Source organism: Solea senegalensis, linkage group LG8, assembly GCF_019176455.1.
Source record: "Solea senegalensis isolate Sse05_10M linkage group LG8, IFAPA_SoseM_1, whole genome shotgun sequence".
NCBI lineage: Eukaryota > Metazoa > Chordata > Actinopteri > Pleuronectiformes > Soleidae > Solea > Solea senegalensis.
In genome coordinates this window covers 5,741,868-5,755,683 of record NC_058028.1, presented here as the reverse complement: position 1 = coordinate 5,755,683, position 13,816 = coordinate 5,741,868, and the positions used below count along the sequence as shown (strand labels likewise).

Here is a 13,816-nt window from a genome sequence, read left to right as displayed (position 1 = left end):
GCTCAATTAGCCACACCTGCAGTATATAACCTTCCCTCATCCTCCAGTCTGTGCCAAGTCGTCGACTCATTTTCCTGATCGTGGTCCAACATTTTTTCCTATTTAGTCTCTATGACCCTGTGATTCTTCCCGTGTCCCAAACCTTTTCTACAAGAAAACATATATCACTCTTTACCACCTGCTTCTGTGTCCTGCTTGTGAGTCCACTTCCTGCTCCGGGTTGTTACAAATGTGGACGTCAGACGAAACTGGTGCAGAATTATCGCGTTTTTACGCAAGAAAGTAGCAACGCGGATGCAGTAAAAAGCCCAACAACGAGGATTTGTTTGAGCTATAGTTGTTTTATCATCTTTATCATCATCGTCACGACCATCTGACATCAGATGCCTCACTGTAGAGAAGCAATTGCGGCCATTGTATCAAATATGTGCTCAATAATTTAGTATGGCCTCCGAGGGATGTTATAAAAACTGAAAATGGCCCTTGATAGAAAAAAAAAGGTTTCCCTATCACTTTTTGCTGATTTATGAGTTGAAAAATTATGACCACTCACTGCTACTGTGACTCAATCATTGAATAATTCAGATTTCCCAAAGGCCGTGATGAAATTGCTTGTTTTGTCTGACCAATTTTAAATGAATTGACATAAAAAAAAACGAAATACTCACATTCTGCATCTACTAAATGGCTTTCAAATTGGTGATTAATTGCTTTCGGTTCATTTTCGGTGGAAGAATGAATCACTCTGTCAACAATAACCACAGCAATACCTAAATATATGTGAACCTCTCAATACCCAGATATTGATCTCTATTTTACAGGCTGTGTGATGCCAGACGTGACAGCTAAAACACACCAGACACATTTACTGCAACACTTCTTGTTCCTATAGTGACTACAACACATTAACAATGTGCCGCACGTCTGCGACTATGACAGTGAAAACAATGACTTAACCATGTAACAGACTGAAATAACCTTTCTGTCTGTCCTTTGCTTCACCAGACTTCCTGTTTGACAAACCTAAATCCCTGCTGATGCTGGGCTTTGTGCCTCATGTCTCTCCATTTCTGTCTGTTCTGTCTTTCCGGCCGGGCCCACGTCCACTCTTCGGGTCACTGGGTACTGTCCCAGTCTATTTTTTCTCCCCTGCAGTGGACAGCAGTGTGAACAGCCACAGTACAGAGGAGGAGGAGGAGGAGGAGAGCGGTAGAAAGAGATGGAGAAGGGGGAAGGACGCAGAGGGGTGCACAGGAAGCAAAATTAGGGGAAAGGTGAAGCGACGCTGAAACAGAGACTTCCAGATTTAAAGTGCTGGAAGTAAGACTATCGTGGAAGGAGGAATGAGTTCCTCCTGAGAGAGACTGAAGGTTGAAGGAGAAAGACAGACCAGAGTGTTGGAGAGGAAAAAAAAGATTGCCTCTGATGAACAGGCTGCATTTCCCTGACCTCTCGACTCCAAACACCCTTGTGGTGTCGGTGAGGGATTGAGGGAACTAAAATAGCTGCAGGGCTGAATGAGCGCATTACTGTGTTGCAAGAGTGGTCCGCACTTTAGGTGATCAATCAACCCAGAGGAAGAGACGTCCACTTTATAACTATCAGTGGCCGGAAATGTAAGCAGTGAAGATGGCGTTCTGAAAAACCATTACACAAGAGCTCTCGTCTGTTGTAAAAAGGCCTGGCTTTCTCCTCTCAAACATAACAAGCCGGTGCTGTCTCATTAGTTTTACCTGATGACTACGTGGCAGATGAGGCGGCGCAGTTCGTCTTCATCAGACCAAAGTTGCAGACCTACGAGCACAAAGGAATGGAAACTGGGGGTTTTTTTAGAAGTAAAACGACACAACACGGCGCGTCAAGGACTATTTACCTTGTCCAGGAACGTGTCTTGTGATCCGACACCATTAAACAATGAATGTCAAGAGACACCGTTCCAGAAAGAGAGAAAAAACAACTGGAAACATGAGCTCTTCATCCCAGAGCCTTCCTCAGATGGATGCAATTTCATTTTTGTTGCAGTCTACCTCTTGAAAATGAGGGCTCGTGGTGAGAGGGGAGTGGAAGTACATATTCTGGGACTGGGCGAGATCCAGCTGGCAGGAACTCACAAAGCCGACACAAGGACAAAGCTCCTGGCTGTGCTGGTATGGCTCTCAAGCAGGGCAACACACTTGTGTGCCAAATAGCCCCTGGCAACATTCTGGAAACCGCAACAACGCGCCCATATTTTAATTTATTGACTTGTCTTTCAAGTTATCACTCATGCCCTTGATGTGTTCTTAAAGCTGTGGGGGCAGTGCAGAGCGATATGGTCAATTTAATTTCATTTTTATCATTGACCAGGATATTGCATTACATGCAACTCCCCACAGGTCACCTCTGAGGGAACAACAAGGAAGGAGTGATACAACCAAAACAGTTGCAAGATAAACAAATAACTCACCCGGAGTTGGACATATTTTCTGCGTCTGTCCTCAATGTGGTTCCGTAATGTCCATTTACTGACACACCAGTGTCAACCGAGCCAATCCACCAGAAAATAAAATGGAGGAGCTTTCCCAGGAGGCGACACAGCCAATTATTTGTTATTTAGGATCAACAGCAGCTCCAGAAGAGGCTGAGGTAGGAAGTATGTATTCAACCAGTGCACACTGTAGAGGCTACAGCAAATGTGTTACACTTTTATTGTTCCCCACCACACAAACGTGTCATTTAGACCCCAATCGGACCTCGTATTAATGTCCGTCCTTGAACGTGGTTTCGGGAATCTGGCCTTAGAGACAGCTTAGAGACGGACTCCTCAGTCGACGTTTATTTTGCACTAATCAGGGCTCATACGACACTGACTGCCTGACTTTTTGGGGTTAAAATAACATGTCATGCTACAGCAGCGCGAGTAGAGCTTCGACTCCCTCCTGACTCTGTATAGTCTATTGCAAACAGTCATTATGTGATTGTGTATGGGGGACGGGATGCCAGGTCTGATCTCATGTGGTCACAAGAGACATTCCGGGACGCACTTGTTCCAAACCCCGCTCTTGCTGCAAAGGCAAGAGCGCTAACCACTACACCCACTGTGTCGCCCCTAATCCATTACAGTTTTACATAAATTCTCTTTCTGCTTTCACAGTTTTTAATACCTGCAGCTATTTCTTCACATGTTCTTTGAAGAAGTGTGCAATTCAAAACCAGAACTTTAGCTGGTCACAAGATTAATGTACATGTCCAATAATTCTAAATGTGTTATCTCCCCCTGAAAGACCTCACAGGGGAGAAGTCAGGGGAAAAAAGGGGGACGCTTGTGAAAAATAATATTTTTCTGATCTCATTTCATCAAAGAACTGTCAGCACCCACGGGTAATATTTAATGGAACAGACATTAAATGTATCTGATCAATAATAAATGCTCTTAGATCATCGTGCGGTGATGGCATCACATTTCTCCTCTGGAAGACTAATGACTTCTTGGTTCTTGTACCGACAATGACAAAAGCCGAGGCTCTCTGCTGACCACAACCGCACCTTATGGCAGTGAAATATGTTGTGTTGAGCTGTTTTTCTTTCACATTCCCTCGAGGACTCACAGGTCTGCATCTCCTGCTGCCGTACAGGATAAAGTCCTCTGGTTGTACCCTTCATACTGTCCCAAGAAACAAACTCCCTGAAAAAGGCCAAATGCAGCCTGCCGTACTTTACACCCCTTCTCTTTCAAGGACGTAGCAGTTCTCAATAAAATACAGCCCGTGTCCTTCAGCCTTGAGTAGCTGCACTTCCTGACATTTTTATCAGGAGTGAAAATGATTTCAAACCAGCTCACAATCTCAGACGGTCACAGATATATTTTACAGCCATTTCGGGCAGGTTTCGGAGCGACGCTGAGCCTTACTTTAGTTAGAGGCTGGCTAATATGGGTTTCTTTTTGGCCAACGCCAGGACGATCTTCACATCCTTTTGGACAATATGTTTGGATGATTTTTTTTTAATTTTGTTTGGCCACTGGAAGAGTCTCCTATCAGAGGGCTTTGAAAAGAGCTTTGAAATCATGTAAACTCAGCTGTTCCGCCGTTGTTGTTTATCACAATGCACAATACCTTTTTTTGTGAGATTTCACATCCATAGGAGCCCTCTTTTCACCTCAAATGTTCAAAAGCTCCACACCTCAAAAGGTAGGAGACGACCTTTCTGCATCACCTCCGTTTGTTTCGTTCCGGCGCCATCCGTGATGCCCCTGGGATTTATAGAGAAGCTGCTAAATGCTGCGTCTTTGTCTTCATCGCGTTAAGCCCGCCTCTAGGCATTTGTGATCGGTTCCTTTTTTTTTTTAGTTTCACAATAACGAATGATACATGACTTCAATAAACAAACATTGGTCTGTATCTCTGCACCGCTGTGGACTCTGTATAAACAAAACATCTTACTAAACTAATCTTTTTTTAAAAATGAAAGATTCAAATGAATACATCTCCCAGTTATGCAATCAATCTACAAAATCTACATTTTTGTTTTGGATGAAATAGCTAAGTTTAAGGGCATTTAGCAGCATTTATCCAGTGTCTGAGAGCAAAATATAGACTTACATAAGTGATAATCTGCCTCATTTATGAAATTATAATGAGTGGGTGCAGATTATATAATCAGCCGCACCGATTCATCAGTCCCCATCTAACTACAGTGGCGTTATAATGGCTTTAAAAAGGACTTCTGTTGTGTTGAAAATGCAACAGGGTGCAATTGTGTGCGACTTTAAGTGGGTTTATATTTGCATATTATGTGATTAAGGACAAGTGAAGTTCACAGTCTACTCTTCAGTGTTTCTGGCACAGTGTGTCGAGCCTCACAACTTATTGGCTTCAGAATTAAGCTGAAGCTTTTGTCGGGAGGAAAAAGGGCCCTTTGTCTTTTCAAGCAACACTATAGCAATTAATGCTTTATCTTTGGAAATACAATGCCAATGTTGTTTTTTAATCAACTGTGAGTAAAATTAGATAACGTTACTCTGCTTTGGGCTTTTTTTTTTTCTTACACATTGAATTCCTTCCAGTGTATGAATGATTTCCCTTTTTTGGCTGTGGTCGGCCTCGGCAGCTGGCTTTATCGTAATCCTATTAATCCCTTGAAGTCAGTGGCGCTGCTGTGTATGAATTAGAGCGTCTCAGACAGAGATTTGAGATGGGAAACACAATCCCGGTGTTGGAAACAAAGGGTGAAAAACTGCACGTTTTGATCGACCGCTCGTTGTGGCAGTTTGAACCAAATAAATGAGCAGATTTCAAACATGGTGTGTTAAGTTCCGAATGTGTCAGCAATTTGAAATGTAGTAGTATATGGTGGGTTTTGGAAAAGCCAATAATAGAGTCCAGGTTATTGGATAAAAAAAGTACCACCGAGTCGAGTTATAATTAAACTGTCTTCATCTTTTACCTCGGGCTTTCTCTGTAGTAAACAGAACCAACGCAACCTGCATCTCTCGTCCTCTCCCCCTCCTCCGAACGTAGCATCTTATTGTCAAACTCCACTGAGCTCGTCTTCTCTCTCAAGCTCCAGCGGCACCACAGTGAAATGAAAAAGGGTTATTTTAGGGTTTGCTTCAGTGAGATGTTTCCCCGCGATTTCCTGAACCATCTCATAAGTAGATCTGGCAGGAGTTAAGAAAAAAAAAAAAAAAGTCCATTACACATTGACGAGGAAGGACGCTCCCATGCGCCCACCCCTGTCCCTGATATTTACCGGGGTGATGGAGAAGACCAGTCATCCAGTCATGAGGTCCCATCAAAAACATTACTGTGTGTCAGGTTCAAAGAGGAAAGAGATTGAAAGACGAAACAGAAGCATATATTAGACAAAAGGTTATTGTGCTGGAGGAAGAAAAATGTAATGTGACGATAAAGTAGATTTTAAAAAGCCTCCTTCCTGATGTTTGTGCTGAAAAAACCCCAAAAAGAATCTCTTTTTTTTTCATGTTTGAATCCCCTGTCTGTGCTGCAGTTGTTTGGTGAAGGCGCCACTGAATAACTAAGACAAGAAACTACAGCGAGAGCCGGTGTTTAATGTGAGCAGCACAGAAATCTCAAGCCTTTGATTTATGAGCCAGAACAGTCTCAGACTCAGACTCTGGTCTGTCGTGAACATGTTGCCATTAGCGATTAAGCAGCTGTGCAAAAAAAAAAACAAAAAACTCGCCCATTGTAAACAAGAAAACAGAAATAAGGACATAAAAGAGGGTCGTGGAGAATTCCGACAACAATAAGTCAGGTCAGCAGCTGAAGTGTTGATAAATCTTTTCGGCTCTAATCCATTTCACTGGATTGAAGTAAATTACAGGGAGATCTACGTAGGTAGCTCCAGTACTGTGTGCTCAAGCTGCGGGGCAAACAGATATTTTGATCTGCTCAGACAGACTGTCTGCATTCTTAATTACACTTGATCAAAATCAGATTTATGTGCGGAGACATAATCAACCTACAGTATCTGCGTGACGTCACAGGCGTGAACACTTGGTCCATCACCAGTTTGTGTGACAAATTAAAGGTGCAGTATGTAACAGTGAGAGTTTATTGGCAGGGATTTAATATACTACCTGTAAGTATGTTTGTATAGATTGTATAATCGCTTTAAAATGAAAAAGACATGTTGTTTCGTTAGAATAAGCCTTTCATATGTGCTTTATGGAGGCCGTCATCTTGTGCTACCATGTTTCTACTGCAGCAAAACAAACCAGCCAAAGTCTGTGTTTTGCATTTTAAATTGAGAGTTTAAAATGCAAAAATAAGAACAAAATTCTTGGTATCAGGTATGCAAAAGCCATCATGGTTCTCCATGACACAGTTCTAGCACTACTCAACTCGACTCGACTAGGTTGGCATCAGTCACGTCGTTTTCCATCACTTCATAGTACCTCCTCAACGTGGGCGGAGTCACCATAGCACGACAAACACACAAACTAGTGACTTGTAAAGCAGTTGCTTTTCGCTGTAACTGATTCTAATGATTCAGTTACACCGAAAGACCAGTTCAGTACTTCCTACTGAACTGAAATACAGCTGAACGGGTTTCAGCTAAATACACCACACTCCTCCGTTAAATGTTGAGATTCTACACATTTCCTTTGCTAAATGTTGGAGATTAACGTATGTTTTCTGCTATTTTTAAGTCTTTTTTTAACTGATCTACAGTTCCATATTGTACGGTTTGATTCCTGTGTCGGACGTCGCGCTTGTGACTCTCGCAGTCACATTTTAGTAGGTACTATCACTGATGGAAAAGCAAAAAAATAACCAAGTAGAGCCGAGCTGTGCTAGAAATGTATGATGGAAAAGCACCATAACATGCTTGGGGGTTGAGCAGAGGAGTCGTTGTTTATTGCAATCCGCAGTCTCACCATCAGATGTCACTAAGTCTTACACACCGGATCTTTAAAAGTGATGCAAAAGACAATTAGAAGACTTAGATACATCTGTAGAAATCCCAGATTTGATGTCATTTATTTTTTATTGTCCAGACTTTACAATCTAAATATGCAAAAAAGAATCAGACTTTAGAGGCTCTGGCCTCTCTGATAAGACGCTCTTCAACAGTGGACGACAACAGGCAGCTGAGGAAACACAAAGGGAGGACGACAGTGGCATCAGACTGTGAACCATGAGGCTCCTTTTGCATGCACCAGCTGCACGCCTCATTTGCTCCCGCTCCCTGTTCCCGCTAATCGCTGAGATTTGATCGTATCTCTCGGCACATATCTCCCGCTTCCACCCCGCCGATCTTTATTTCTCCGGCAAGGTTTCTCGGTTAATGAGAAGTGATTGCCGAGCGTTTCAATTATCAAGTCGTTTTTTTTTTTTGTTTTGTTCCGTCCTCTGACATCACAACTCTCCCCGCCAGCTTCGACGTCCCATTCTCCTCTTGTTAGTGATTGAAGGGGGAAAACACGGAGCGGCCCACACCGAGCTTCCGGAATCTGTCACTTCCAATTAGCTCTTCTGAGACATCTCTGCCCTTTGGCTCACCGGCAGTCAAGTTAGGGAGATCTGAGCGGTGCCGCGCCTTCCCTTCACTATCCCTACATCAAAATTCTCGATGTGTGACTTGGAATCATAAGAAACTCAGGAGGGGATTTTTAAGGGAAAAAAAAAATCACCAAAAATAGCAGCTGTGGGGCTGTCGCAAGCTTTTATGACACGAGAAAGTGCACATTTTCTGAAGCCTTCACCTTAATCATCCTCCATATTATACATCATTAATACTGATGTTCCTAAGTCGCTAAGCCTTTTAGAAGTAGGACACGGCGCGTTGTGGTGGTCCTCTGAAGATTTATCCTGCAGGAAAACCTGGCAGCTCTGTCAAATCAGCCTGCAACCTGCTTCCTCTGTCAAATCTGCTTTTTTTTGAAAGCCACACTGAAGTGATGGGGGATTGTAAATAGCAGTAGTGGTGGTGAGCCACAGTATGCAAGCAAACGTTTCCGAGTTAATGAGAGGGCTGGAGCGCCGCCGCTTCTCAAACTTGGCCTAGAGAAACTCGCGGCTCCGATGGAACGCCTTCCCTCAGACCGTCCGCCACCGAGAGAACACATGTACAAAAACCGAGCGTGTACATAAACAAAAATCCTCCGCCGCTTAGAGTGGCGTCCACTTACGATGACCAAACACACAAGAGGAGGCGTTTCCATGCACAGATCTGCAGCGTGGACAGAACTCTATTTTTACAAAGAGCAAGCGAAAGGGCGTGGATTTCTTTTTCAATTTAAAGACGCACATTCTGGACGAAAGCCAGAGTAAAGAAATCACGCTGACATATTTTGGGCTCGTGGCCCCAGTGGAGTTTGATTTTTTTCCATCACTTAATCAGTCAAACTAAAGGCAAAAGAAAGGAAACAAATGTCAAAACTGTGGCTGCAAATAAGAAAGAAAAATCGTAATGAAACCTGTTGGTCACGAGTAGGAAGTTAAAACATTGCTATTAATTATATTTCTCACTATTAGGGTTGTCAGTAAAATCAATATTAAGAAATAGTCTTGGATTAGACACTGTTATATAACAGGCAGTGTTATTTCACAGGATAACACTCAAATCTGTGTCAGAAATTGTAAAATTGCAAAAGCTGAGAAAACAGTGGCAGCCGACTTTAATGACTCTTTGTGATCAACAATGAACATATGGTGCTAAATATGTCACCAGAAACACACACAAAAAAGAACATTTAATGTTAAATGGTGCAGTATTTTATGTCGGACAACCTCCAAACTGTATTATAACTGATGTTATTGTTATTTTGTTCCAATCTGTTAAAAACAGCAGGCATAATTTACAGAAAAAAAGAGCCATTTTAGCCATTATAAACTGTGACGTTTGTGCTGAGTCATTTCTAGCTATTTCTCCAAGACATAATTCTCCAACTGTGTAACAAATATTCTTCTCCCATAAAGAAGAAACAAACAGCCCACGCCATGACTCAGCTAAAACGCTGCCACAGCATTTTATTTACATTTTCACAGTCATAGAGCAGAGTGAAGTCTTAATCCGTCCGATATCCGATCGAGTGATTTTAACCAGCATCATATCGGTTAACGACATCAAGTGAGTAACATCACCGTCATCCATCAGGGAGAGTTTTCACTTCCTGTAGATTCTGAGAATCTGATGAAAACCACTGGCTTTTCTCGCCATGAGAGCAGATTTAATACTAAAGAGCTTTGGTTGGCCAGAGGTATTAAAATAAAAATCGAGATTTCTTTGTTTCCTCGACAATGCGTGACAATGTCGTGGACCGCACTCATGTCTGGGATATCTAAACAAATTTGACGAGGAGTTAATTACAGCCATCGGCACCAAGCGAATCCATACAAACATCCATATTTGAGGATTTAGAGAGAATCCTTAGTCGTCCATAGCAAAGCTCGACAAATATGTGATGTGACTGTTTAAAATGTAATCCACATGCCACGTTCATAATGATTATCAGAGCCTCTGTACTTTGGTCTCTCAGTAAGGTAAGGCCAAAGTTAAGCTTAAGTGACGTTTTTTTCCTTCCCCTTGATGTGACTCAGATGTGATTTATTTAGGGCTGTGTGGACATCAGATTTGTGGCCACGCGCCGACTGCATGAAAACCCAGATTAACAGCTCTGTAAACATTTTTATTCATCCTTTATTTACCCCGGAAGGTCCCACTGAGATACAGGATCTCTTCTTCCAGGGAGTCCTGGTCAAGATGGCACAGATAGTTACAGAGACAATTTCAGATATAAAACTCACAACACAATATAAAAGTCAAAGGGAAGTAATTAAAAGAGAGTAAACAAAGAGAGAACATCTGCCAACTTCCTGGCAATTTCTGGCCATTAAACTCCAAACCCGAACCCTGTCGCATGATTCAGAACTAGGAAAAGGCTCAGTTCCACTTTTACTTGTCCAATATCAGTCTGTACTTAGTGTAGCATATATTATGTGCAATTTAGGTACCAGTAACGGACTGAGACCAATACTAGAATATCATATCATCAAAATCCGTGCAACTCATGCACTGGTCGTTTTTGTCATCGACCTGCACCAGAAGCTAGACAAACAATGCTAAAGCTAAAGCTAAATTCATTAAACTCACACAAATCTTTGAAATCTTGGGTGTGTCTCAGGCTGATTACAAAAAAACATAGACTATACTTTTGTATACTGTAAATAGTTCTTTAACTTTAACTAAATGCCAAGACTTTTCAGTATTAAACCGTAGATCCGTCAGTCCTGCTAATAGTTCACAATAAATGATGAAAGACTAAAGTGCTTTTAGTTTGAAAGAGGAACAGGATGTGCTGAGTTTGTAACTGAATATCATTTTTGTTATTTTATGATAGGTCTTTTCCCAAAAAAGCAGCATGAGCGACAAGCCATAACAACACACACAAAGAAAAAAAGAGCGAGAGTAGAAGCACATCAGACCATCTGAAGTGATCACCACACAGTCCAGCAGATGGCGCTCTCAGTGCAACTCAGACTTAGATCCATTTTGAATGTCCTCTTGACCCATTAGACAAACAAAGTGACGTCACGTTGTTTGGTTGTGAAAATGTAGAAACATAATATCTTCAGAGAAAAAGCTTGTCATGTGACATTCGTTCAAACTTCAACCTTGAAGTTATGAATGTAAACTGTCAAATCTGATATTCTGGATTTAATCAGATTTGAACCCAGCGTCTGCTAACGTGAAAACACAAAAAAAACACGCTCTTACCTCCAACAAACTGGATGCCACCGGCCACGCGGCCAATCGTGCGCGAGATGAGGTCAGAGATGCAGCAGCCCATGAGGGCCGTGAGCGCCACCAGCAGGAGGAGGCCGCACCCCACGCCCGTCACCACCGTGCAGATCCGCCACTCCAGACTCGGGATGCCGTTGAAGGAGGCGTAGCGGCCGCACTGCTCCAGCATGACGGTGGCCTGCCGCTCCTCGTCCCTCACCGGGTAGGAGCAGCGCCGGAACGTGCCAAAGGACACGGGCTTGTCCATCTGCGTCCCCAGCAGCCAGTAGGGCATGAAGAAGCCCACGCAGGAGGCGGCGGCACAGAGCAGGGACAACAGGGCCCAGATCACGCCCGCACATGTCAGACTTGACGCCATGGTTAACAGTCTGTCACTGAACTGGAGGCAGTTATATGAGCAGTTGCTGTGATGAGGGTCACACTGAGCACTTCACACCAGCAGTCTTCACCTTCTCAGTGACTCCGGGTCCCTGTCAGGAGCAAGAGACACAAACAGCCTGAGCACGGACTGAGAAAGTCATCAGTGGGAGACCAGAAACTTGTTCGTCCCCGACCGGAATCAAAGTTATTAATGATTCCAAGTAAACATGATCTGTTAATCTGTTAAATGTGTTTTTCTAAGAAGACCTCAAAGACTTTTCCTCTCTGATGATGTCAGCAGATACAATTAGACACACTTTATTGTCCCCTGGAGAACACTATCTCCAATAATATGCAATGACATTGTATTGCACTGACCCTTTAAATTGCACAGGCCGTCTAATTTGTAAACGGTATCATTGGAGGACTAGTTAACCGGTGTTTATACTCAATAACCAGGAGTCTCAGACTCAAATGACCTGGGGGCGACATGAACTTCAAGTCTGGTCAGAAGGTCAGCTGACAAAAATGAAGAAGTGTCCAATTGTGTGGGAAAAACCAACTGTTCAGTAGGGGTGGACGACGTGATATTAAAATATTCCATCATGACATGGCAATAATGTCATTTGTGACAATATTTCACATTATTTCAAAATAAAAGTGTTTGTGTTAATGCCGAATGATATCTAGTTCACAAAGATGCAAAACAAATGAAACTATAAATATAAAAACCAGACATTTTTTGTGGCGGGACGCAAGTTTGACACCTCTGCGATACACAGTATAAATGATTTCATCAATAATATGATGAAATATCATATTATTGATATAGTACAGCGACAATGTGGTGCGAGTTTGGTAATCATTGTGTTCAAGGGAAATTGCACAATCTTTATTATGTGTAAATTTCTGTTGTTAATTGTGTACATTTTTCCATTTTTATTTATATTTTACCTTTCGTGCACCGTTGCTGTGTGGAGCACCAACAATTTCATTGTACCCTAATGTCCAATAGCATTAAATTCTATTGTATTCTAAATAATATAATAGTAATACCAAATAATTTATACAGTAATGACAGAGTATTAGCTTAGTATCTTAAATCTTGGCTATTGTGTTGGACATAAGGGAGGAGAAATTTCAACGTTCTAACATAGTATTTATCTTTTTTTTTTAAATAAAAAATGTCATGTAAAGTTATTACACCAATGGTAATTGTCATTAATACCATCTTCTTAAACATGATATTACCTCTTACAAGATTATTATCATATTGCTGCTGTACTATAAAGTTTTACCTGAAACTCAGACCAAGTAATGAGCAAGTACAACTAATAATAATAAACATTACAGCTTAATCTTAAAGGCTGCAAATGAGTACATTTGTATTATTAGTTTTAATTTTATTGACTTGAAGTTTTATTTTAAAAAGGAATGCGAAAATCAGGGATATAAACTTTAAAATGAGGTCACAATTTCCAAAAAAAAAAAAAAAAAACTACAGACAACACAGCCCAGTGCGACTGATGTAATCGGACTAAATTAAATTAAACCGGAATAAACATCCTATTGGTGCGTGTCAGGAGTGACCTGTGAGGAAAGACCCTGTTTCATCGCAGTGCTTCCACTGTCGGAATGTTAATCACATAAACGGAGCAAAGAAGGAGAAGAGGAGGAGGAGGAGGAGGCTTACATGGTGAAGGAGCCCCGGAATGAGGTGAACATCTGCGGACTCCACAGCAAACTTTTCTCCTCCACAGACTCAGAAACACAACACACGAGAATCTCCTTCACACAACAAAAAAACCCAGTGAGAGTATAATCCGATTAAAGATCAATCACTTCCAGCTCCTGCTCCTGCTGCTGCTGATCATCAATATGTTGAACCAAAGCGGTGATCGATTATTGTTCATTCAGTCCCGGACAGAGAGAGGGAGAGTGAAGGGACGCGCGGAGCTTCCCACACTGAGTGAACTGAAGAAGTCCACATTCCTGCTGAGAGAGAGGGAGAGAGAGAGAGAGAGAGAGAGAGAGAGGAGGGGGCGAGTCCACGAAACACTCGTGGGACTGAGGGAGAGAGAGAGGGAGAGGGAGGAAAGGAGAGAGAGAGGGAGGCGGTGACCATCAATCACACAAGTCCCCGCCCAGAGGTTGGACTTGCTGCTTCTTCCCCCCCTTCTCAATTATTTTTTTTTCTTCAAAGAAC

At 42.2% G+C, this 13,816-nt stretch overlaps 1 protein-coding gene across 2 annotated transcripts; it reads right to left on the bottom strand.

The window, feature by feature from the left end:
• Positions 1–1,695: 1,695 nt before the first annotated feature.
• Positions 1,696–13,657, bottom strand: LOC122773117 (LHFPL tetraspan subfamily member 6 protein-like). Of its 2 annotated transcripts, none has more exons than XM_044031516.1 (3): positions 13,304–13,657; positions 11,224–11,720; positions 1,696–1,794 (listed from the first exon to the last, which is right to left on the bottom strand). In XM_044031516.1, the coding sequence occupies exons 2-3, from the start codon at positions 11,606–11,608 to the stop codon at positions 1,730–1,732; spliced, it is 450 nt and encodes a 149-aa protein (XP_043887451.1). In that variant the 5' UTR covers positions 11,609–11,720; positions 13,304–13,657; the 3' UTR covers positions 1,696–1,729. The 2 variants fall into 2 exon arrangements, with proteins under 2 accessions (XP_043887451.1, XP_043887452.1); XM_044031517.1 differs by lacking the exon at positions 1,696–1,794 and adding an exon at positions 10,145–10,200.
• Between the last annotated feature and the right edge of the window lie 159 nt (positions 13,658–13,816).

Coding starts and splice junctions, on each gene's coding strand:
- LOC122773117 (XM_044031516.1), bottom strand. CDS start 11,608: ATGGCGTCAAGTCTGACATGTGCGGGCGTGATCTGGGCCCTGTTGTCC. Junction 1,795..11,223: donor TGGCATCCAGTTTGTTGGAG/GTAAGAGCGTGT, acceptor TTGTGCTCGTAG/GTCTGCAACTTTGGTCTGAT.